The sequence below is a fragment of the Corvus cornix genome, chromosome 5 (genome assembly GCF_000738735.6).
Source record: "Corvus cornix cornix isolate S_Up_H32 chromosome 5, ASM73873v5, whole genome shotgun sequence".
NCBI lineage: Eukaryota > Metazoa > Chordata > Aves > Passeriformes > Corvidae > Corvus > Corvus cornix.
In genome coordinates this window covers 49,466,834-49,493,905 of record NC_046335.1, presented here as the reverse complement: position 1 = coordinate 49,493,905, position 27,072 = coordinate 49,466,834, and the positions used below count along the sequence as shown (strand labels likewise).

General features: G+C 41.8%; 1 protein-coding gene across 6 annotated transcripts in view; it reads left to right on the top strand.

Annotated features, from left to right (window-relative positions):
- Nucleotides 1-27,072, top strand: part of KCNC1 (potassium voltage-gated channel subfamily C member 1) — a 125,276-nt gene that overhangs the window by 77,902 nt on the left and 20,302 nt on the right. For 4 of the 6 annotated variants that reach the window (XM_010392657.4, XM_010392804.3, XM_010392729.3 and 1 more), the window contains exons 2-3: nucleotides 8,122-9,055; nucleotides 25,639-25,827. In XM_010392657.4, the coding sequence (XP_010390959.1) occupies nucleotides 8,122-9,055; nucleotides 25,639-25,827 (1,123 nt within the window). The remainder of the gene's footprint in view (nucleotides 1-8,121; nucleotides 9,056-25,638; nucleotides 25,828-27,072) is intronic. The other 2 variants (XM_010392983.4, XM_010393064.3) reach the window with 1 other exon arrangement.

The window sequence follows — 27,072 nt, the reverse complement described above, 5'->3', positions numbered from 1 at the left end:
TTTACGTTCCATGTATGAGATATTACATGACATTCTCAGTTTCTTTAATCCTAAGGCTTTTGACAGAACTGACAGCATAAAAGTGTGTGGCATCATCTGAAAATGAGATTAATAATTGTATTGAATTTATGCAGCAAAAGCATGAGCATATGAAAACAGATGTCTAGGATTCATGGGATGTTTGAATGTTTAGTGGTTGTTAGCTCCCAAAAGAAGGAAAACACATGAGAATTTCTAAATGCTTAGTTGTCTGTGATGGATAAGACAAAATGAACAAGCTTAAGATGAAGAAAAGATTATCTAGGTTAGGCATTAGGAAGAAAACATAGAGATAAAAAATGGTGAAGTACTGGATAAATTGCCTGCAGAATTTCTGTGATATTCACCAGTAGAGATCCTGAACAAAAGTCAGCGTAGCTGCCTGTCAGGAATGATCAAAGACTGTGCTTTGGGACAGGGAAATGACATTTTTGAAGGTCCCTATCAAGCATACGTTTCTGCCGTCCCTCAGAGATGGAAGGCTTACTTTCACACTCACAGCTCCTTTTGCTGTGCCTCATATACTCAGCTGCAGGAGTCTTGGGGCCCTTTTGGATCAGGAATCTATATATGTTAAGAATTTCCCACTGTGCCATTGCTGAGCAATATGAAACATTCCTTGGTCCCACCATACTGTTCCCATTTAGTTTGCACTACCAGAGTAGAGAGTAGCAAGGAAGCTTTGCAAAATAAATTCACTTCTTCTCTGTGTCAATGTTCCTATTAAATCACAAGACTTAATCTGTCCTAGATGAAACTGAAAGGCTTGCCTGTGACCTAAAAAGAACCATTCCAGCCCTTGCTCAGTGACCACCTGGCTGGCCATGTGGCGCCAGAAGAGCACTGTACATACCCCATTTCCAGTTCTCATAGAGCCTGGCTTATCCCAGTAACTACCTTGTCAAAGCACATGGCTGCCTGCTAGGACTAACATTTGAGAGATCAGCTTCTAATTTATTTATTGCAATGTCAACACCGAATAACTTAAGCATATTTTCCACAGATGACTGCACTTTTTTTTTAACACGCTGTTTCATGTCTGCGTGCCACAAAGCATTCCAAGATTTTTTTGCAAGCTGTCATATATTTTTTGGCATTACATAATCATTTGATCCATGAGCTCCTAGTGGACTTTTTATCTGACTCTAGAGCAAGCTCTATCTACAAGCCTCCTTCTTCCATTTGTCTCAGCTACAAAACATGAATTTGAATAATCTTGTGAGTGAATCAGCATGTTTGCTGATGTGAGCTTCTCTATCAATTGTCTTATCATCTTACTGAAAGACAGAGTGCTGAGAGGGTCATCTCTCCCTTCACAGAGAACAGCTTGGTGCTAATATCTGATTGTGCCCTCAAATACCTACACCAGACTCATAAAAAAAGAGCTGTATTATTTTCCCATGCAAATAATTTCCTTTTCATGATCATTGCTCACAGGATCTTGAAACACCTTCCATTAGGATTCTTAATGAAATATTGCAGAGGTTGCTTTTTGACGGAGTCCCAGCTTTTGCTCGCTTCTCCAGCGTTATCTGGTTGCTAGTATCATGTGCCTACATTTAGTCATCTGATCAGTCATACAGATTCAGTATTACTTTCAAAAATTCAGCAGAATTACTGGCATGTTAAAAATGAGTCATTTGTTTGAATCAGGGTCCACAGCTCTAAGAAAGCCCGGAAAATTGGTCTTCACATAATAAAGTGTTTATAAAGCTAAGTATTTTAAAGCAGCTTTCACTTAACCCGTACTTTGGCTGAGCTGCAGCAAAATTATCTCCTTAAATATTTTGGTGACACATGGGCTAAACTGAATTAATTTTAAATTAAGAGTGGTTAAAGTACCGTTTACAGATTAAAACAAAAACTAGCCAAAGCTTTGAGATTCAAGTCAATGATGGGCAAATGTTGGCATTTTCATGGAAGTGCGGTAGTTTTGAGAGACAAAATCTCTCATCATCTCTTCAGATGAACTACTGTAAAAGAAAGCTGGTAAAATACTTGAAGAGATACCTTGTAAACAGAAACCCTGGGTCTTTATGCAGGTCTAGCACAGGTCTGTGGGTATATTTGAATTACTGATGTTTTGTAGAAAAAACAGCTCCTATGTTGCCAGCAGAGATTTTAAACTCTTCAGAGCCTAACCTTTTCCTCCAAGTATTTACCAGTGATTGACAAAGTGAAAAATGACTAGACTTAGGACTTTTATATTATTCTGCCCATCCACACCCCTCAGCCCTCTCCCATCCCCAAAAACAAACAACAAAACCCCAAAACAAGCTAACCCAAACACAGTGGATCTCACTAGAGTGAGGAGATTCTGGAAGCTCCATAGCACAGAGAGTACCATTGTTTCTCCTTCAGAGACAAAGTTCTATGGTGAGTTGTATGTTCTCACCTCCCCTTTCAGTCTTTAGCTTCTTGAGAAGCTGCTCAGAAGGCCCTGCTCATACAGACTGAGATGACAACTGCTTAGTTCCTCTTCTTTGCTGGTTCAACAGAACCAGGAGTGTTTTCAAGTAGTGATTTAAAAATTTTTGTCATCAAAACCAAAGCTCATTGGAATAGATCAGTAGAAAGAGATGGTGCCACTTACATAGAGAATTTTCTGATGCTTCAACAGATGTAGTTCTATCAAAATGCCACCTTCCTCTGCTTTTCATCCAGAGGTTCTGGGAAGGGTAGGATTTCCTGAATTTCCCTATTAAAGGATAGGGATTAAGAATAACTTTTAAAAATATTTCTGAGAGCAGATGGAAAGGAAAAGGCTGGCAAATCTTCTCTGAGTGTGCTGTGTTTCTTTTCTCCCATCTAGCTTGAGTAGGATTGTTAAATGATTCTGAGCAGTATCAAAGGAGAAGAGCACGTGTCTGTGGCATGCAGCTGCTACTAACTCGCTCTGAACGTGTGATCTGGAATGAATTATGAATAGCGTGTCGTGTACACCGCTATTTCCTAGAAAACAAACCCTGGAGTTACTGAAACCTGACTTGCAAAAGCCCTGCTGCTTCCACTGCCACCACACACTTTCCTTGTTGTTTCTGATCCAAGAGTGCTGCCAAGACTCGGCCAACGCCTCCCTTCCCAGGTCCCCACTCCAGACTTATATTGGTCTGGACAGGGAGCAGATATAAGTTGGCAGACAGTTCCAAGCCCCAAAGAGTTTATTATCTCAATTAAGTTTTTAAAAATAGACAAAGGATGGTACAAAAGATGCAGGCCCACATGCTTGAAGACTGTGTCAATGGTGGAGGTTGCAAAAGAGCCTCACTCATCTGATTTCTGTCCCAGTACTTTCATCACCAGCCTTCACTACCCATCCACACTGGTCTGGAAATTCCAGACACCATATCAATGAATTCTACCAGGTTACCCAGCATATTTGTGCAGAACCAAGGATAAAAAAGGTTTCTTATCTCCAAGACCAGATCTATCTAAGACGTGCAAGGTAAAGTGCTGTTTTAGAAAACTACTCCCAGAAGTAAACAGCAAAACCTGTGTATTTAATGCTGTCTGGTCCAATCCTCAGATCTTTTATCTAAGCCTAGCCTCTAAATCCCCATGTATTAGAAGGTTTATTTGGGTTTTTAAGGCTGTTGGACTTTTGTTTTCTTTCCATGCTGAGTGGAAAGATGCTGGCTAATTATTCATGAGTGGCTACGTCTGATTCCATTACCTTGCTCCTTTTACAGCCATGCAAAGTCGATGTGAAACACTACTGGTATGAATTAATTGGTACTTCATATTCCCACTGCACTGGCAAAAATGGCTCAGTTAGACATAAGGCAGGGAGAAGAGATAGGTAGATAGGTAGATACATAGATAAATAGATAGATAGATAGATAGATAGATTTAATCAGAGGCAATATAAATTAAATTATTAAATTCTCCACTTTGGGGCATGATACCTTTTAGACTCTTTCAAAATAAACTTATTAAAATATAGCCAGTATTAACAGAAATTATGCAGGAGTGTAATTTCTTCTCTCGCCAGAATGAAAACATTTTAATGTAACTTACATTTTAATCCAAATCTCCCCCTTTAAATCTCCTCTCTGCCTTCACTTATGGTTTTTGCGGTTTTGGACAATCTGAGATTTTCCTTTGTTGGTATTAGAGCCAGAAAAAAAGTGATAGCAGCAGCATTTCTAGTGAAATAGAAATCATTCATATGTCAAAGAAAATAAAAGAGTTTTGATCACTTCAAACACTTCACCTAGGTATTTTCTTTAATTATAGAAAATTTTAGATGCCATTATGTAACTCAACAGCATGTGACATCACTTCTTAAAATCCTCACTCTTTTCCCTCAGCCCATTCAGGTGCTAGGAAGAAACTGCTGTAAAATATAAGGAGAAAGAAGACTAAGAACCACTAAATTATTCAAGAGCAATCCATTGGTTTGATTAGTTTTCAGACTATTAGTGAAATAAAAAGAGTCAGACTTATTTTCAAAGACCATAGAACACCTGTGAATCCCATAGTCTTCATCAGATTTTATCAGAATTGCCTGTCTCTGGGTTTGACAAGTTATCATGTTAGGCACAATGGGTGAACTCTTTTGGCCTCTGATGGTGGGCCAGAGAGAACTTTTTTTGACACCTTTGGCAAGAATGAATGCTGGTCTCCCTAGAAAAGCCTACTTGCTGTTTTTTGTGCTATTAGATTATGCTTACAGTTTGCTAAATCTCAGATAATTAACAAAGAAAAATACTCAGAAGAAAAAAGGGGTGAGAGCAATATGAACTGGGGCTCACAAGTGTACATCTATGCCATTGACACTTGTGGTAAGCTGCTAAATTCCTGTGTTCCAAGAAGCTGCAGGTGATAAATCTATCAGAGAGGGATGCCAGTGAACAAATTGTCAGGCCTGCCTTTCAGGCATTTCTGCACTTAAATTGGAGAAAAGTTAAATTGGAGAAAAAATACTGGGATTCTTCCTGTCAATACCATTACTCAGACATAGTTTTATGCAATTTTGAAAGCAGACTCTTTCAAAGCCACAAAGTGTACAAAAACATGCCCATCCCTGGGAAAGGATGCTGTTAAATACAGATAGGTGGAAGCAGACACTTCACACTCATTTAGGAGATGCTTCCTGCTCTGCTGAAGTGGGGACTAAAAGCTCTCAATTACCCTCTGAAGCCAAGGTGTGCGCACGCACGGGCTAACAACGAGAGACATCATGGGCGTGATGCTCTCTACCGATAACGCTGCCGGCCTGCTGCCTGCAGAGAACTTAAACGCCCGGTCAGAATTGGTTATTTGTTCCCTTTAATACAGCAAAACATCAGTTTCAAGATACTTACTGTGCAAGGTCAGCCTGAAGGTTGTCCTAAGCAGGTAAAACTCACTCAGGAAATATATTCGTATACACCAAGAGCAGGATTGCATTTGGAGTCAGGATAAAGAAAGGGGCCATCTTCACAGACCCCCTAATAAGCAAAATCGTTTTAGTCCCCTCTCTCCTTCTTATCTCTGAGTGCTACCTGTCTTAAGGAAGTGTCAGCACTTCCTTCTGCAGCCTGAATTCTCAGAGCTCTGTGACTCCAAACAACCTGCCCCAGGCTGGAATAAAGCAGACATGCTTAGGCTGCTAGGAACATCTTCCTCGCTTCTTGGTGCAAGATGCTTTTTGTTTCTCATTGTACTCATATACAGACATTTAATCTCTGAGTTTTATTGGTATCTTACACAAAATGGCTTTGACCACTTAAAAGAGTCCTCAACTTATTTTTCAGGAAGACTGTTTATATACTAAAGCCAGTAACATTTAGATAAAAGCATATAGAACCTGCATACATTTATATAGGATCACAAAGCACATGACCAACACCACCTATTTTACAGGTGGAGAAATGGTGCATGGAGAAATTTCCCTGTTTAACAGAAGAATCTGGTAAAAAAGATATCCATAATCCTGCTTCTCAGTTTCCCTAATCTGCATATTGTTTTATCTCCCAGATATATTAGGCATTGATTTTAGCACACACCAGCACGTATAGTAGCTCCTCACATAACAGTGCTGTGAGAACATGAAGTGTTTAGGGAAAAATATTGTTTTATTTTTTAAACCTGTGGCAATGGTTCTGATCTCTTTGGCAACAAAGCTGGATTTGAAAACCAGAAGAGCCTCTTTCCTTCTGTATTCTTCCAAGCCTATTTGCTCTTACTGGCCAAACACTGGCACAGGCTTCCCAGAGAGGCTGTGAGATACTCAGACCTGGACTAGGCAGGACCAACCTGGTCCAGCTTTGAAGTTGTACCAAACAGCCTCCAGAGGGGCCTTCCAACCTAAATGGTTTTGTGATTTTATTCTCTTCCATTTTCTTTGTATTCACTTAAATGGTTCATCTCAAACTCTGGCACATCCATGTTTTTGACTTTGTGTGCTAATATGGATGGTCAAGTGTAATTCTGCACTAGGTTTACCCAGGAAAGCAGACAGCAGGAACTTCTTGATTGCAGGAGAGTTTTGATAGTTTGAAGCATAGGTTATTTTTAATGGGTCTATTCCTTTGGCAGCAGTTTTGTTCGGTTTGTTGCACTTCATTGGCTGGCAACACACAGTTAGAAGAAACTAATTCTTTTTAATCCCTGTGTTGGCTACACTGTTGAAAAAAGGGACACTATGAGTAACAGGAAACTAAAAGAGTATTTGAATAATATTTTAGCTATCAGAGTTGCTCATGTTCATGAAGACAGGGAAATACCTTATATGATATCTCTTGTCAAGGTGACACACAAGACAAACGAGAAGGTAAAGGATGTAGAGAGTGGAATGGCAAGAGGTATTACCATGACCCCATGACCGTACTACTCCAACACACAAAGAGACTTAGATATATGCAAATTACTTAATTGATTAAAGGAGGATTAAGCAGAGCAACTGTGGTAATAAGACTTGTGAATTTTGGCCTGACTGCACTGACTGTACCCCTCAATTATCATGGAATGCAACCAAGAGATCACCTTTAGGGTGAGGAAAGACTGATAAAAGCTGAGAAAGCTGATCAGCTTGGAGAAGAGACAGCTCCAGGGAGACCTTATTGCTGTCAACAAGGTCTCCCTGTCAATACTTAAAGGGAGCTTATAAGAAAGATGCAGACTGACTTTTCAGTAGGTCCTGTTGTGACAGGACCCAGGGTAATGGCTTTAAGCTAAACAAGGAAAGATTCATACTAGAAGAGATTTTTTTTACAATGAAGCTGGTGAAACAGGCACAGATTTCCCAGAGAGGTGGTGGATGGCCCATGCCTGGAAAGATTCAAGGCCAGATTGTAATTGTAATCCAACATCCTTTTTTTAAAGATTCATCTAATTCTGGTAAAATTCTTACACTGTAATGAGAATCTCTTCAAGAAAACTGTGTCTGGTGAAAGCCAATAGATCTGTGTCCTTTGGGATCAGATGACAGGCTTACCTGAAAGCTCTTCCTTACCCTCCTATCCTCCACTCCCGAAAGTTCTGGAGAAGGGAACTGAGAACAGAGGCATTTGAGAGGTCAGTTTGATATGTGACTCTTCTCAGCCTGTGTCTGTGGTTTGGCAAGAAAGTCTGATGATGCCAAGGACTTTGCTCCTTGCTGTAGAGCCCACCTGAGAATGCCACTAGCATTTACTAGCACCTTTCTGAGATCTGAAATATCACAGCTCTCACTAATCTGGGAGCAGCCATGATACTGCTAACACAATGCTGAGAAAAGTACTGCCTGGCAGTTGTCCTGGAAGGTGTGCTCTCTCTTTAAGGCAAGAGCAAGTTCAGGAAGGTACAATTTCAATATGTCCTCAACCTTAAATCCCACAGAAAGGCCTGAGATTTAAGTGCTTGCTCAAATTTACACTCACACTAAGGTGCTGTCTATATAGGAATGGATTTTAGCATGTACTTATATACTGCTTTCCCTCCCAGGCTGAATGTTAGGCTGCCTTTGCAGGTGAGACCTGGCATCTTAAGCCCACAGGAAGAAGGCTTGGCATTATCTTTACATTTAATACGGCTCTTGTGTCTCCCTGATGTTTCAGAATGAAATCCCTTGTACTTAACCTACTGTTTAACATTTCTCTCATATCTTTCTTTCCACAGTATGTGGCATTTGCCTCCCTGTTCTTCATTCTGGTCTCCATTACCACCTTCTGCCTCGAGACCCACGAGAGATTTAACCCCATTGTGAACAAGACAGAAACTGAATTCATTGGGAATGACACCCAGGTGCGGCACTACAGGGAAGCAGAGACTGAAGCCTTCCTCACCTACATCGAAGGTGTCTGTGTGGTCTGGTTTACATTTGAGTTCTTGATGAGAGTCACTTTCTGCCCAAACAAGGTGGAATTTATCAAAAACTCTTTGAACATCATTGACTTTGTGGCCATACTGCCTTTCTATCTAGAGGTTGGACTCAGTGGCCTGTCTTCCAAAGCTGCTAAGGATGTCCTGGGCTTCCTCCGCGTAGTCCGTTTCGTGCGAATCCTGCGAATTTTCAAGCTGACCCGCCACTTCGTCGGGTTGCGGGTCTTGGGACACACCCTCCGTGCCAGCACAAACGAATTCTTGCTGCTCATCATATTTTTGGCATTGGGCGTCTTAATCTTTGCCACGATGATCTATTATGCCGAGAGAATAGGTGCTAAACCAAATGACCCTAGTGCCAGTGAACACACACACTTTAAAAATATCCCCATCGGCTTTTGGTGGGCTGTTGTCACCATGACGACCCTGGGCTACGGAGACATGTATCCTCAGACTTGGTCAGGCATGCTGGTGGGGGCCCTCTGCGCTCTCGCTGGTGTGCTGACCATTGCCATGCCTGTCCCTGTCATTGTGAACAATTTCGGAATGTATTACTCCTTAGCTATGGCTAAGCAGAAGCTACCAAAGAAAAAAAAGAAGCATATCCCGAGGCCACCCCAGCTGGGATCCCCCAATTATTGTAAATCTGTCGTAAACTCTCCACACCACAGTACTCAGAGCGACACTTGCCCACTGGCCCAAGAAGAAATTTTAGAAATTAACAGAGCAGGTAGGAAACCTCTTAGAGGAATGTCCATCTGACCGTTAACCTCCATCCCGCATAGTGATTTAAGATTCAGCCAGACTGCTTTCTTAGAGCAATGGGTAGCACATTTATCCATTCTAGTCCCACCATCACACAGTGAATAATATGTGTGAAGTCTAGGTTGCAGGGACAAATGGTACAGTGGAGGCTGATCAGCAAAACTAAGGATGAGAGCATGCTCTAGGAGCCCAAACTTTGGTCCTGGTTAAGGGCATACAAGTCTCAAGATATTTTGGAAAGCTGTTACATCTAGTGGAAGAATTTTGAGAGTTCTACAGCTGTGTTGCTGGACTGTGTAATGCATCTCAGAGGCTCCTGAGAGCTGAATGCTTCATAGAGCAGAGTAGGAGCCAAGTACTCAGCAATTACAGAGCTTTCTGACAAAACAGGGCTGGAATTCGAAACAGCCAGATGCTTTCTCATTTGTTCCCATTTGGGACCTTTCAGCTGTTTTAAATGGCAGATATTGTACATCTCATTACAGAAACTAGGTGCCTAGTAAGTTGAAGGGACAACTATACCATCATGCATATTCATGAGACAATCCCGTCTCTTTCTGATGATTAACTGCAAAGTAGAACAACAGCTCAAATTCTTGACACTAATGCAAAATGACTCACTCTGAGACAAGACTAGATGTAAGGATGTTTATTCCATGGCATGCAAATCAATCTATTCTATAATATTCCACTAGAATTTAGCATTTAGAACTATGAAGAGTTTTGAACCACATTTTCTAAAACATGCTCCTTTTGCAAGTATGGGTTGGTGAGTTACAGCTCTTTCAACCTTCTAGCAGCAATGGCCAACTGGAAAAGGTCTGACTGGTCATTACTGGCTGGTTTGGCCTAAACAGTGATTGCCTCTTTCTTATTTTTAATTGTACTGATTCATGTTAGCAATAGGTGAAACTAGAGCAAAATTAACCATACTAATTCTACTGGGAGGGGAGAGGGAAATATAAAGAATACTAGTCACCATGGAATATATTATAATATCCCATGGCTAGTGGTTAATTATGGGAATATCTCAGTTCTATGAGACTCCTATAGCACACAAAATTACGGGGCTCAAATTTGATTTTTTAAACCCCATAATCTACCTCTACCCATGGAATATCACTATTTATTCTATGGAGTAATTTGAAAGTAGATAACCCTGTTGAAAACAATGCCAACTTCATTTTTGGCAGATGTTCCAGCCAAGTTGCATAGTAGACATTCTTCAGCCTTTTCCAAATATCCCCCTGTGTTGTATTAGAAACGACAGATCGCCAGCCAAGTGTTCTCAACCGACATAGAGTTCAAAAGAGGTGTTTTGGAAGAGCTAGCATATACCTATGATGGTCTTGTGTTATCATTTTTTTGCTTTGAAGAAAATTCTGATTTGTTACTCATTGTGAGTGAGATATTTTCTTGTCATCTCATAGCCATGCATGTTGATGTCATTGTGAGAAGCACAAAGAAAGTGAAACTTTCCTTTGTGTGTGACTTCACCAATGCCAATGCTAATTTTGGAGGGGAAGAGCTGGTGGGAATCTTTCTCTTCTTTCCTATTCTCTTTTCTCTTCCTTTCTTATTTCTTTTCCCTTCTGTGCAAGTATGTAAAATCCATTCAGAAGGTAAATAGCTTTCATTTTGTTTTTGTTAAAGGCTATTTCCATTGCAACAGGCCAATCACAATTCACGTGACTGATAGACTGTACCAATTGTATCCTTGGCGCACACAAGCGATGATTTTATCATCCATTCCCCTCAGGTTGCAAATGCTTATCATAGCTCATGTTCAAGCAGCAAACTTCCTCATAAGTAGATGCCTTTGTGGCATCACAGATCAAGAGGGAAAGAGGGCACAGCAATATTGTGTGTCTCCTACCATGAGCAATGTGCCAACTGCCCCATGACAGGGTGCAAGAGATGCCACACTCTGGGGTACTTTAACAGTCAGCTACAGAGTGAAATCAGCTCAGAAATCCCTGGCTTTATAGAGTTCCTTCCATTACATACCCTGGTCCTCTCTGGGAACTAGAGGACCAGGAACTCTACGAGTTCAGTACAATTCCGCACTGGTATCCTGAGAATACGTGTCATTTTGGTTCAATGTGGAACTGTTTCACCACCATCAGTGCTCGAAAATCAGCTGTTACTGCAATATCCATGAAGTATTGATAGTAGCAGCAACTTATCTACTTCTGCAATAATTAAGAGAGACTATTTTTATATACATATACAAGCATATATATTTTAAGAAGTAACAAAGCACACTTACACTTCAGCTAACAAAATTGCTACACTGTAGCTGGAGTTCTGTTTCTGATAATTATTATGCACCACTAGCAGCAAAAAATATTGCCTGCATCTTTTAGCTTCCAATTAGGGAACGATCTATATGAGTGCAGGAGAAAAGCAAAAATACTAAGATCAGAACCAAACTGTTAAGACAAGATCTGCATTGCCTTGGATGTTAATTTTCATTTCTGTAATATAAAGCATTCACAGGCACTGACTTGTTTTTGAAACTATCACCTGCACATTATATGAAAACAGGGGTTTGCAAGCAGTGAATGTTTCCTGTACTGTAAAATCTTCAGATTGGTTAACACCGCCTAACTGTAAACAAGTAGTTCATATTGCACTAGGAACACAGACTGGGTGCCTAACTTTTCTAAAATAGTGCCCTAGTTGTCCAGCATATTTCTTTTAATTTTTAACTGTAAAGCTTCAGTGTGACAGTGTCTAGGTCACATAAGATCATGTGATTTATATCCAGGTGTTATTAAAAAACAAAAAGCCTGCTTCGCTGCTCAGGTGTAAAAGACATCACATGAAGTTATTAATTCCATGTATTATTTGTGGTGGAATGATTTAAACACATCACCAAACAGGGCTGAGCATGAAGTAGTTCCACACATGACTCCCTCTCCCATGCACCGAGTCAGCACTTCACATCTGTTCCTGGTCCATGCCCTCAGGGCCAAGGGGGCTCTACAGAGAGCTCAGCACAGCTCTGCCCAGTGCCTCCTCCCAGGATAAGGAGCACTTTCCTGGCACAAGCACTCACACAGCAGACCTCTGCCCACAGGCTGCACAGCTGCTGCCAGCAATGCTGTGGTCATTTGCAGACAAAGTAAAGATGCCTTGAATTTAGAGTCTGGCAGGTTGGAATTAAATTTTTTTTTTGTCCCAAACACTCTCAGCAGCTCAGTCCTGGGCTAATCTACACCTGGCAGGAGGGTATCTTTAATTAAGAGCACTTGATTTTAATTCAATATAAAGATGTCAGAATTTCATTCTACCATACCTCCCCTTCCTGCAGCAGCCCTTCCTGTTTTCCATCCCATCTGATCCCACCAGTGGGTGGCTGGGAAAGCAGCAGAAGGGAGGAAAGGCATTTCAGAGTAGAGGATGGCAGAGCTACTGCTGCTGGCAGACATTCACCAGCAGCATTAAGAAAGGAGGGATTTCCTCTATGCAAAGCATTGTCTTCAAGGCAGTTTCTGCTGCCTATAAATTCTCAAGATACTGCTCTAAGTGCCTGGTGGAACTGGGCCTGATACAAAGCAGCAGATTTCACCTGACCAATTTGACCAAAACTCCTTGACCTGGGGATGTGTCACACTATAGAGGACCACATGTCCCCTCACTTAACATACACCCACCAAGTTCTAGCATCTCCATGTCAAAGGATTAACGTTTTGTTGCAGTGTTCTTTACAGGCCCTGTTCAAGATCAGGGCTTCATTTTGGCATCATTTTATACAGGACAACCACTATACTGCAATCAAATACCCAACAGGCTAAGTGGACAGTAAAGAGAAAATGGAAGTAATCCCCAATATTTTCAGTTGACACAGGGTTTAATTTAATTGAGCAAAATTACTTGAAAATCTGTGGCAAAGCCACTAGTTGAATATAACTAAATAAGAATCAGTCAACCACAGTCTGCTGTGCTGCAGTGTCTTTTATCTTGTCTTGAGTATTCTAAACAGTTAGTGTCGTAACAGAAGTTTAAAAAAACCAAACAAAAAAACCCCAACAAACAAAACCAAAAAACACAGAAAAAGACTGTTTCAACCACTTAAACTTGATTTTTGTCCCAAACCTCACACTGTCCTACAAGTGTAAGTAATTTAATTCAGTACATAGTGAAATATTTTAAGGTGCAAGTTTGTAAGAAAACTTCAAAACAGGAAAAACAAATATTAAAAGCTCTCAGTTTTGTTTTGAAAACGTTGCTCAGCTCCTCAGTCCCTCTCTTCCATGAGCTGTGTGCTTACCTGGAGGACAGGTTGACTGCATAGTAACATCTCAGAGTTGTCACTGGATGAAGCAGTGAATGTAACTTCCCTGCACTGTAAAAGAAATCTAGAACTTGAATGGAATTTATAACTTCATTTGATGCCTACAGTACTGTCTGGTGCCACACAGCAATGGTCTAAAGAATGTATTCATAATACATAAGCCAAGGAGATGGGTTATTTGGGGTTTGTTCAGAGATCTACCCCACCCTTGTATTCTTTTCATATATATATTTACAATACTAGCACACACAGTGTTTATATTCACTTTAACATGGCCAATTTAAGAATTTCTCACTTCTCTGATCTCCTCTGCATGCAGCTTCACTTAAGCTATACTCCAAGGATATCCTATCTGCATACAAATGTATTGTGCAGGCTCTTTCACAGTGTACTGATGGCAAAATTCTCTATTAATTCCATATCTGTAAAGTACAGAAAAAAATTACTAGAATTGAGGCACCTAAGAGGAGAGGGAAAATGTCTGTCATTACTAACACAGACTTCAGCTTCAGAAAAACATTCTGTGGTTCTTCTATTTCTCTGCCCCAAAGCCAATTTTCAATAACCCAGTCCTAGACTATCCTGATGTCTGAATAGTTAAAGTAATCCAAGTCTATCACTGACAAGAGCTACAAAGTTGCAGTGACTCCAGTGTACTCCATGGTCAGATGAACTGGAACAAACTGTGATGTTAGGAACCCATTATTTCAATGCAATTTCCCAAGAGAGAGCTGATCTCCTTTTAAAGAAATCGTGTGGAATTACCCATTCCAGCTTTATCACTCATACTTTCTGAAGGAGCTGCTCTTTTCTCAGGGCTTCATTTTTCATCCCTTCTGTCATCATAACCTAAATAACCTGTATTCCTTGTGCAACACACTGGCTCTAACGTCAGAAGTGTGCTGAGCACTGTAATTCTAGTGCCAGTGCTCAGTGGGAGCTGGGAACTCTTGGCAGCTCTTGTCAGAGGCTCATTTATGCTGCCTAACTTTTCACTGTAGCTTGTGAACCTCAGTGGCTTTTATGGAGAGCAAAGCATTGTTAAAGCCATAGGTATGTAGTCACTGTGGTGGTCCTTCAAGCCACAGGGAAGCAAATCCTCTGATCAAATGTCTCTGAACATTATAAAAAAAAAATCTCGTCTAATTTTATTGTCATAAAACCTTTGCCCCTCTCTGTGAGATGGACTGTAGATGGCAAAGCAACTGCTAAGGGTTTAGGTCTGTTTCAGCTCAAAAAGCTCGGGTGTTTTAATGTGTTGGACATAAAAAATACTAAAACGGCAGTGGAAAAGGTAATAGGGAGGTATTTTTCTTTCCTCACCATATTTAGCCTTCCTAGCCTTTAAAAACTCCTCACTCTGAAATAGTAAATGAGGTAATGATCACATCTTGATATCACTGACAATGGAGAAATTGCTGACAGCTCAAAACAAAAGGAATAACACTCGTTTCTTCTCATCTAACTTAAGTTTCATTTGCCTGATGTCCCCCTTATATTGGAAGAAGAATCAGGCAGCCTCAGACAGTAATCCACTCATTTATGAGCTGAGCTGTCCTCTGAGGGTGCCCTTCTCCATAAGAGATTGCAGGTGACTGCAGCTCCAACTCAATATTCTCAGTTCAGTGCCTACAGTTCTGTGGAAGCACTTTGGATCTATTCCTTGCCCCCTGCCCCATGTGGCATTCCTGCAATCTCACAGCTGGGGGGGTCACATGTAAAACAGAATTTATAGCTAATATAATGTAATACCTTGTTGTACAATTATTCATCTGTCACTTCCTGTAGAGATAAAACTGGTGGGTGTTACTTGTACTATGGTGTTTGTTGACTCTAGAATGTGAGCAAAAAAAATAACATCCTCTATGCCAAGTAATTTGAAAACAAAGAGGAGGAGCTATGTATTCAATCACAGTGCTTTATGTTTCCTACTTTTCTCTGGCACTAGGTGAGACATGAAAAAAATTTCTAAAATTAGAAAATCTCCCCACACAAACCCTGTGGGCCAGAGCCAAGGCTGAGTGTGTTTAGGGAGAGGACTGCACTAAGCTAAAAAACAATTGCAGAACTAAACAATAAATTTTAGGACTTTTCATGCCTTAATAACCTAATGAGCACAAGGCACTTTTAGTCATGGGAAAACACAGATACAAGCACTCCAGCCAAATAAGGCCAGCCTCTGCCAATCCTCCAGCACAAACCAGATGCAAATATGGTAAATCCTCTTTCTCAAGCACATGCCTGCCACTGCAGCTCCCATGCCATCCAGTGCAGAAGGCATTCCTGGAATATGAGAGAGATAGTCTTGGGATCTCTTCCTTCTGCTGGATGGAGTATGGTTGGTGTTTGCAGGACAGATACAAGAAAAGGCACCTCTGTGCAACAAGTGCATCTCTGCTGCAGTACAATTAAACACTAGATCACTTACCTGTTACTACGAAAGGCCAGGGGCAAAAAGGTGTAGGGTATGAGGTTCCAGTTCTGTGCCCAGTCCACTTGCTTGTATCCCTCTTGGACTATACTTGCTGGATATTTTCTCCAAGCCTTTTGTTTACTTGCTTGTCTGTTTATAAGCACAAAGCCAAAATAACAAGCACTCTACCATTCCTGCTGTCATTGTTCTTCGTATTCATTCATCCACATTCCATGTCTCAGACACCTTCCATACTGTACAGATCATCATACTGTATTCCTCAGTCAGAGCAGTAATATAAGATTGTAACATGACTCACCTGACTGCATTTTTCTGCAACCTCTACCTGACCTGTCAACAACCCCTCTGGTGTTAGTGAGACTCTCAGATGTTTAGGATAGGTATAAGTAAACCCCCAGAAGGATCAGGATGAAACTAGGAAGGATCTTCCAGAGCTCTTTGCAATGCAGGATTTCCAGGAGCAACAGTTCTCAGCACTGCATTAAGCACATATCCAATAATGCCTGCAAATAGCAAGATGCACTGGATTGACTTTCCTAGAGCTCCTGTACTTCTCTGGCAGTACCAGTAGGTAGGCAGCCAACATACTGTCACCTCACTTCAAGAAGTAGTACCTCTCAAGGGTGATATTCTCTGGGAGTGATGTTACTATGTTGGCCCAGTTAGTACTGGGAGAGACAGTCACCACCGTCACTGGAGTGCCTTTCCTGGGGGACACGGCTTCCTGGAGGGACCCAGGTCGACATGGTGGTGAGTAAATGTTGAAGAGGTAGGTTGGGTTGGAAGGATTCTGCATAATTCATGTAGCATACTAAATTCTGCTCTCGTGCCAGTGTGAAGTCCTTCAGTATGATCTACTCAGAAGAGCTTCATAACAACTTTCAAAATATGCAGTAATATAAAAATCAGGAAACTAATAAAGGTACCTAGATAAAGATATTGATTTTAATGGCCTTAGCATATTGGGGTAACTAAAATGAAGTTGTGATATAGGAATCTTAATTCTTTTACATGTTCTTCACATTTCTCTCTTTTTTCTCTTTCTCTCTTTCACTCTGTTTGTTAACATTTACTTGTTATTGCTGTACGTTGCTTGCGACTTGTGTATGTTACAGACTGTCACATTTTATTCTGTGAAGTTTTTCTCCAATTCCCATCAACCTGAGCTCCATGTTGGGCAGCCGAGGAGATTACAATACAGTTCTTTATTGCAAAAGAACCAGGAATGTCACAGACTATAGGTAACTTCACTGAGGTTGTGACACAAAACCTGATGCAAGGTATTAATGCAAAGAGTAAGTACTTGGTATGAAAATAGAGCTATTTAGTCAAATTACTTTCTTTTTTTTCAGATAGTCTGCATGGGAAAAATTAATTTTCATTACTCTCCAGAAGAAAACACTCCCAAACCTACCAATCTAGGATTCTTGTCACTCTCATTTGAAAACCAGTGGTGCCTATGTCAACATATCATTGCTCATTTTCAAAGGCCTAAACCCGTATTTTCTATGCTGTTCTTCTCTATGCTATACTTCCTTCCATACTCTCCAAGTCATCATTTCATCATTTTGTCATCCTTTGTCTGTGGTTTAATATATCTTCTCCATAATTCTTTTTCTAATTTAATATAGTTTTATCCCTTTCACTCTAAGGACCTGATTAAACGACAACAAAAATGAGTCCCTACCCATGGGATTCATGTTTCTTAATCCTGTGTGAGGCTCTGTAACCTATAAAATTGATTTCTGTAGCCAAAGATGGTCTGGCACAGAAGCATAATTGTTACTTTGCTGAACGATGTCCTGAGCACAGCATTTCGCTTTACAATCTTCCCCAATTACTCCCATAAACTATTTTTAAAGAATGGTAAAAAGTAGCTGATAGACATTCTGATCATTTTCTAGAGGGACAGCATGAACTTTATTGATTACTCTTAATTGTCAGGAACTCAGAAATCACTATAGCCATGTACCAACTCAAGAAAAGCATATTTGTCTCAGTGCGAAGTTCCTTTACTACCTGATTTGCTGTTATGCTCTGACCCTCTCTTAATATGTGAAGAAGCACAGCAGAGTTTCCATGAAGACCAGCATAAAAGAACAGAGTGATTTATACTGATGCAATTGATGAGTGGACAATGAATATTAATGCAGAGTAAACACTATCCAGGCAACTAAAACAAACAACTTGCTAACAGGAGTGGAATTTGGCTTAAAGGAACTCAAGAGAGTTGAGAATTTAACTGTAAGTATTTCCTTTCCATGCAACACCTCAGAGAGAAATCATTGAATAATACAATCCTTCAGGCTGGAAAAGATCTTTAAGATCATCAAGTCCAACCTCTAACCCAACACTGCAAGCCCACCACTAAACCATGTCCCAAAGTGCCACATCTACACAACTTTTAAATACCCCTGGGGATGGTTACTCAACCACTTCCCTGGACAGCCTGTTCCAATGCTGGACAACCCTTTTGGTGAAGAAAAGTTTCTTAATATCGAATCTAAACCTCCCCTGGTACAACTTGAGGCTATTTCCATCTGTCCTGTTGCTTGTCACATGAGAGACCAACCCCCACCTGGCTGCAGCCTCCTTTCAGGCAGCTGTAGAGAGTGATAAGGTCTCCCCTGAGCCTCCTTTATTCCAGGCTGAACACCCCCAGCTCCCTCAGCTGCTCCTCACAGGACTTGTGCTCCAGGCCCTTCCCCAGCTTCATTTCCCTTCTCTGGACTCGCTCCAGCCCCTCAAGGTCTCTCTTGTTGTGAGGGGTCCAGAACTGGACACAGCACTCGAGGTGTGGCCTCAGCAGTGCCGAGTACAGGGGGACAATCCCTGCCCTGGTGCTGCTGCCCACACAATTGCTGATCCAGGCCAGGATGCCCTTGGCCCTCTTGGCCACCTGGGCACTGCTGGCTCATGTTCAGCTGCTGTCACCAGCACCCCCAGCTCCTTTTGCCCTGGGCAGCTTCCCAGCCCCTCTGCCCCAGCCCGTAGCACTGCCTGGGGTGGTTGTGACCCAAGGACAGAACCAGTCACTTGGCCCTGTTGGACCTCACACCATCGGCCTCAGCCCGTGGATCCAGCCTGTCCAGATCCCTCTGCAGAGCCTTCCTGCCCTCCAGCAGATCAACACTCCCACCCAGGCTGGTGTGCCTGCAGACTGACTGAGGGTGCCCTCCATGCCCTCATCCAGATCATTGATAAAGATTTGGAACAGGACTGGGCCCAACCCTGAGCCCTGCGGGACACCACTGGTACCGGCTGCCAGCTGGATGGAATCTACTTGCCCCCAGTCTCTGGCCTCAGCCATCCAGCCACTTCTTTACCCAGTGAACAGTGCACTTTTCCAAGCTATGAGCATACAATTTCTCCAGGAGAATGCTGTGGAAAACCTTTCCCTCATCCACTAAGTGGGTCACCTTGTTATAGAAGATCAGGTTGGCCAAGCAGGATCTATGTTTCCTAGACACATGCTGGCTGGGCCTGATCCCCTGGTTGTCCTGCACGTGCCGTATGATGGCACTCAGGACAATCTGTTCCGTGACCTTCCCAGGTGCCAAAGTCAGGCTGACAGGCCTGTAGTTCCCCAGATCCTCCTTCTGGCCACTCTTGTTACTCAGCATCACATTTGCCAACCTCCCCAGTGCGCCGGGACTGCTGATAAATGATGGAAAGTGGCTCAGTGAGCATTTCCATGAGCTCCCTCAGTACCCTTGGGCAGATCTCACCCAGCCCCATAGAGTTGTGTGTGTCTAAATGGTCACTGACCATTTCCCCTTAGATTATGGGGGCTTCATTCTGCTCCCCATCCCTGTCTTTCAGCTCAGGGGCCAGAGAAAAACTGGCATTACTATTAAAGACTGTGGCAGAGAAGGCATTACTCAGCTCAGCCTTTTCCTCATCCTCTGCCACCATGTTTTCCCCCACATCCAATAAAGGATGGAGATTCTCCTTAGCCCTCCTTCTGTTGCCAATGTATTTATAGAAAGAATTTTTCTATTGTCTTTTTTGGCAGTAGCCAGATTGAGTTCTAGTTGGCCTTTGGCCCTTCAAATTTTCTCCCTGCATGACATTCCCATAGTCCTCCTGAGCTGCCTGCCCCTTCTTCCAAAGGTCATAAACTCACCTTTTTTCCCCCTCTGAGCTCCAGACAAAGCTCCCTGTTAAGCCAGGCAGGTCTTCTATCACCGGCTCATTCTTCAGCACAAAGGGACAGCCTGTCCCTGTGCCTTTAGGATTTCCTTGTTGAAGGATGTCCAGCCTTCCTGACTTCCTTGCCCTTCTAGATTGCTTCCCAAGGCACTCTATCAACCAGGCTCCTAATGTCTGCCTCCAAAAGTTCGTGGAAGCAGTTCTGCTGATCCGCCTTCCTTACTCTCTGAGAATCAAAACCCTTATCATTTCATGATCCCTGTGCCCAAGACAGCCTCCAACCATCACATCACCCACAAGTCCTTCTCTTCACAAGCAACAGGTCCAGTGAGGTATCTTCCCTAGCTGGCTGACTAGGGAAGTGAAATCTAGGGATATAAAGTCAATGGATATTTTTAGACAACAAGCAGCTCTTAACTCCTCCACAAATCAAAGTAAATATCTTTGAATACTTGAATTCCTACTCTCAACTTCATCATAATCATTTGCCTAGCACAAGAAGTGTCAGGCAAAAGTGATGCTGCAAAACCAGGATGCAAAAAGGAGTGTAAAATCTTTGCGCTTTTTTTTTTTAAGATAAAGACAGCTGGGAAAATCTGTCCTCCAGCAGCCTCACGGCTGCTCTACTTCCCACTTCCAGATAATAGGCTTGTAGCTAAGAAAAGCTAGAGCACAGCAATTCTCCACCCTCACCTCAGCCGTGCCACCCCTGTTCTTGTAGCTTTCTGTCACGAGCCCAAGAGCCAGGGAAACCCATCATCCCAAGAAGAGTTTCCCGTTGCCAGCAGAGTATGACACAGCTAATGTTTGCCACAGTAACAACCCTTTTACATCACCAGGAGAGTGTGACAGCACTGAAATACAGAAGAGTAATTAACTTATGGAACACATACCAATACCTTCTTCAGTGAGCCAGCTGGATTAAAGGCCTCTGCTGTTAGGGAACCTCATGGAGATCCTTCTTCATTAAACACTTCAGGCAGCTACTGTGCGTGTTAGGGTTAGGGGCACGTTTAAAATGAAAATGACCCTCATGTTCTGAGAAAGAACCAAAGGACACTCAATTGATCAGGAGTGGGACTATCCACCAACAGTAATAATGGCAGTCCCAGGTTTGGGATGAGGACTATAAGAGCACAGTTGAGATCTAGAGAAGTGGTAGGTTAATTTTTAGGTGTACATGGGTTGGGGGAGTGAAATGTAACTTTACTCAGACAAGATTTCCCCAGCAGCAAGATCTTCATCTTTCGAACAACTTACTTTACTACATTTGGCCCTGTTTTCAGCTGCTCCTGCCTGCTTCCTGCCTGTCAAACCCTTCCCTTTTAACAGGCTGCAAAGCTCTGAAGTCACCCAATGGCCACTTATGAGAGCTGTAGGCACTCAAGCTGTGTCCTTGTCTCTTTCGATCTTTAAACAAGGGTAGGAGGAAGACAGTCTCTGTTCTTCTGGAGGAGATTGTCAGTGACCTAATGTGACCAAAAAAACCAGCACTATGTCTCTTAATTGCTGTGTTTCTGATCTAGAGCTGAGAAACCCCCATATTCTTCAGCACAGTGTGGAAGAATCTGTCACAGTCCATGTATTCAGATATTGACTCATGGGTAACTATGCTTGGATACCATGCTACAAATTGTGGGGGTTCTTTCACTCCTATTTCAGTCAAAGTGATCCTGTAAACACTGGAAACGATCCCCTCTGAGAGTACCTTTCAACTCACCCAGTCTTTGGAATAAGTGACCACTGCACAGGTCTGTAGACACATGGGAGAGAAAGAGGTGGGGGTTGGGGGGCACAGCTACAATCCTGAGAGGAAGCAGTGGGAATTGCCACCATCCCTCACCCACACATGACTTCTGACAATATGTACAGTGAGAAGGGTAGACCAGGAACTTGTTTCTTGTTTGGAGAATGGCAGTATTTGCCCCGGGGAAGAGAACTGGCATGACTTTCCCCATGCAGGAACCATTTCAGTGCAAGTGCCACATTTCCAAGCACAGACTGAGGTCAATAAATGTATCATACAATTATGTCCACTGATACTTTGAACATAAGATACAGTTCAAATAGCTGGAGAGTCAGTGTCAGAATCTTGCTTATAATCAAAACCAGTAGCACTGGTAAAGCCACTATGACAATTTGCAACCATGTGCTGTGGCAAAAGAGAGAGCCACAGAGCAGCAGGTACATGGGCAGATCTACAGTGCTTCTCCACAATAAGCAGAGTACACTAATGCAAAATCCAGCAGTTCTCCTAAGCTGGGATATTTTTCAGAATCTCTTCCCCCCATTTTGAAATCCAGCATTTGCTTGGAAACACACAAGGAATTTTAATATACTTTTCTGCAAATGAAGAGGGATGAGATAGGGGAAAAAAAAAAACAAGTGGAAATCACACAAATGAGGTAGTTGTGAAACAAACTACTCACCTGGGAAATATGCGGAATACTTTCTTCAGCCTCTTAGCCAAATCTCTGCAGGAGAATGTTTTGAGCTGGTGCAGTTAGCTAGGTATTCACAGATAGGACAATTAGGGAGATAAGGTGCCAAGCTGAGAGTCTGAAGATTTTGTTGTAAATAACCTCTTACATAGCAGCAGGCAAGTTACCTCACTGCATGGTAGTTTTACCCATCTGTAAAGCAGAGATGATAATATTGACTTCTCTTCATGGAACAGAACCTAAAAAACAAAAAATGCTGTACAAGCCTAATTCAGATTCTGCTAGCAGGGATGGAAAGACTCATGTGAATTTGGCAGGTCAGAATCAACCCTTAGAAGTGTTAAGCACCTAGAAATAGTTGTCATTAGTATAACTAGACTCAGAGTCCCCAGACAGCAATGCTTGCATAGTTTTTCTTTATCTGGAGTTCTCTCAAACACAAGGTCAATCTTGGAAAAAACAAACATGCAAATGGCAACTTGAGAAATCAATGTAAAATAATGTAGTTTCATTCCATCTTTAGACCTTATTCCTAAAATTGTTCAGCATGTGAATCTGCTAGTTAAAACAATGGGAACTTCTAACTGTGGTCTGATGGCATCAGTGATGTTTTCTTTATTCCATAACAGACTAATCACATACCTCCAGACAATTAGGTGCTGTAGCCAGTGGTTTGGAACACAACTATTCAACTTAGCGCTTACTTATATACATCAGCAATAGGTGCAGTCTTCTGTGCTGGCAATTTCTCTGCTTCCTAAATATTCACCCAAATTGTCATTGTGGATTAGCATTGCTATCCAGAATATGATCCCTAAGGCATGGCCCATGACTCTAATGTTCAAGGGACAGTTCAGTAATTTGCCCACATCTCCAGCTACTCTGTTCTCTTCCTCTTGAATGGAAATAAAATAACAAGGTTGTGGATTTTTAACAAACTTGGAGGAAAAATCATCAGTGCTAAGGGACCCTGAAGGGGCTGTAAGAGCAAGTTCCAGCTCAAGATACTAGAGATTTATAATGCAATTTAAGAAATTAATTCGAAGAAGGTCAATTTTGTTGCCATTCAAGCACAACAGAGCCTGCAGGCTGCTTCCAAAAGAATCAGTGGCTGTTACCAGTGAGCAGCCTGACCCACAACCACTCTGCTCAGAGCTCCTGAAATGGACCAGTTCACCCTCCATCACCAGCAATTTCATTTGCAAACCTGGGCTCAGGAGCAGCAGTGGGTGTCTCAGAGATTTCAATGCAGAGATCTGCTGACTCAGCTGCCTCCCTCATTTCAGGATTAGAGCCATCAGCTTGTAGCAGTAGGGGCTTATGAAGCAGCCCAGTTCTTTGCTCATCCCCAGGAGGACTGCAGCTCTCCCCAAACACAGTTAAGTGATTTTTAAATACACGGCTCAGTACCTGCAGTGTCACGGTTTCTATGGCAGCCGTGCCAGGTTTTTGTGCAGAGTGTATTAAATAGCAGTGATTATTGTGAACAGAGAGGAATTGCAACTCAGTGGAACCTTAAAACTTTAGAATCCTATTGAAATTAGTGTCCACAAGTATTGAAATGCCCCTATAGCTTTTGCGACGTGTTTAAATGTGTTGAGAGACACCTAATTATTTCATTGCTCACGGAACAAAACAAAACATTACTACCTCTCAGGGGAAATAATTGGCTGATTCTGCACAGAGAAAAATGAAGGCAGAGGTGAGATGTGCAGCAAAGACTGTTTATGTTGTGACAAACCAGTGACATCTAAATAGAAGAAAAATAAAGGCCTAGAATGCAATTACTGGTGCATGATAGATGCATAGTGTGTGTCATATACATCTGTGTGTGTGTGTGTGTGTGTGCGCAAAGTAACAAATATAACTTGAAAACACTTTTGCCTTCTACTCATCTGTTGTCCATCAGAGAATCAAAATCATACCTCCAAACCCTACCTAACTGTATTTTTTTTTCTTTGGGGCTTGTTTTATTAGTTGGCTTCAAAATAATTGCAAAATAAATAACAATATTAGAGCATTTAGAACAAGCTAGTACATGAATGTAGAAGAGGCACCGCAATTAAGTCTATCCATTGAGTTTCTTTCCTTAAAGACTTGCAGGATCACCCATTGCCTTACAGTGTCTAGGTAATAAGCATTGTGCAACCGAGGTGTAGGATGCTGCCAGTACCACTCAGTTAACATATCTCGGCATTTGTGGAGCTTCAGAAAGCACATTTTGACTGTTTTTCCTTCCCTGCAACCAAAATACTCATAGCGAGCTGTGCCATATTTCGAGTATATTCTCAATACACTAATTTGCACTTTAAAACCCTAAAACAAATCCTACACTAAATAGCACTTCAAATTGTTTTATAAATGTAAAACCAGTCACACAGAGAAAACATATGATTCTCAGTCTATCCTCATGGGAATGTGTGGAGCAAAATGAGTAAATCTGACAACCTATTTTCATTATTTACAGCCAAGAGTAAATTTTACTCTATCTAGTTCCCAAATTCATGGCCTGCTGTAGTGTTTTGTGTATGTAGTGTCCTGTGCTGGCATTGCAAATACTGTATGTGTTTCAGAGGAGAACATCAGAAAATGGATTGGGTTTTCTTTAAATCCACGTTCTGCTGTCGTATTTCCATACGTAATGTACTCTGTGTGTCTAAAACGTGTACAGCCATTCTGCATGACTGATACCAGAAATGCTATAAAACCATCTGGGTAAATTTTGGGGAGGGGAAGAGCAGGAATTTCCCCCTCAGTAATACTGCACACAGGTGTAAACCAGCACAAACAGAATATACTCAAATGCTAGAACACAACTCTCAGTCCACTGCCTCTCCAGAGCTCTGAGTGACAGTAGGCTCCATGACAAACAGGTCATCCATGCACCATCCGATGTCATGCGAAAACATACTGTGATTTCTAACCGCAGTCTTCTGCTCGCAGGACTAGGAACCACTGCACACCCCTTTCTGAAAGGCCCCTCAGTGCGGACGTACAGGTGGCTGCTGTCACACCTAATGGGATCACCTTTTCTTTCTCCTCCCACTTAACAGACTTGATTTTATTTTGGTGCAGTGCACATGAACACAGTGTCTAGGACAGATGTGCTACCTTTTAGAGTGTCGCTATAGAAGTCTTTAGCTGTGAACCCTTAATTTGCAGCTGGAACTCTAATAAACAGTGCATAGTGTTTCAATAGCCTTCTGCTTATATGTTTGAAGATTCGAAACTGAATGGTGAGGTGGCCAAGGCGGCGCTGGCAAACGAAGACTGTCCCCACATAGACCAGGCTATTACGCCTGATGAGGGCCTGCCCTTTACCCGCTCTGGCACTCGGGAGAGATATGGACCCTGCTTCCTCTTATCAACCGGGGAATATCCCTGCCCGCCTGATGGAGGAATAAGAAAGGGTATGTAGCTGGGGCCCTGTAACCACGTAGTTAGCAACTGGTTTAAATAACTGAGAGAAAGTCAGCTTAGCTGTAGCACGCGATAGTGCGCTTGCTGTAGAGATGCACGTTTGGGCTGGAAACCACCACCTGATGTCTGCATTTGGAGTTTCTAACCTATTTCTTTCAGAAAGAAAAGCCTGAGGAGCTGTAACTACCCCATGCAGCTATGCTAGGCAGTCGAGTCTTCCACCCCAGCCGGTGCAGGAAGCTTTAGTAGGGAATGCTCTACTATGTCCTTAAATTAGCCCATCCTGTAAGGAGAGACCAATTAATGTATCATAGTAATGAAGGTTTGCCACTTGGAAAGCTCACAGAGCTTACCAGACTCTGAGGAGCACAGACTTGGAGGTGGCAGACAGAATAGATAAAACACAAAAGCAAAACATCCTCAAGAAATATGAAATGACTATTCAGTGACCTTAACAGAGCACTAAAACAAAATATTTGGATATTCATAGCTGGTTAGTTCAACAGAGAAAGAAAAGCATGAACATCTGTTGGCACAGGTGTCTTAAAATTAGAAAACAATCCATCTAAAATCCTTTCATAAATAAATCATTATTAGTTAGTTTTTCAGACTTCTGACTTCTCTCAGAAGTTACTGCATTTTTGTTTGCTAATGGTCAGAATAATCTATTTAGCAACAGAAGTAAAATCACATTTTAAAAACCTTCCCTTCTTAAAACAGACTGTTTAAATAATTTAATGCGAGGAAACCACATAAACCCAAAATTAGAGTTACATCTATATGCATCAAAGTTGATAAGGAATGGGAAAATTGGAAAACAACTCACTCTCTTCAAATCAGTGTTTACCACTGGTGTACTGTATATAGTATAAGATAGAGTCAATATTTTAAAGCTGCAAAGATTGTATGACGTAACCATACACTGAGTATGGAGAATAGAATTCCCATGTGCCATTGTATGATGGGCAATAGTTATAGTAAATGCCAGTTATAGATAGTGTATGTATTTATAAGTCTAAAGCTTATCATCAAGAAAGATATAGTAGGACCACAAGACTTTCATATGAAAGTATATCCTCTAAAATTTACCTTTGTAGCAAAGCGTTTTACTTGATTCTGTATTGGATAAGCATTGGCCGTATTCATTCAGCCTGGGCGAGTTCAGGTGGTTCCAGTGGATCAGGGGAACACTCCAAATGGCACATCCTTTGGGATGGGGAATGTATGGTTTTCAC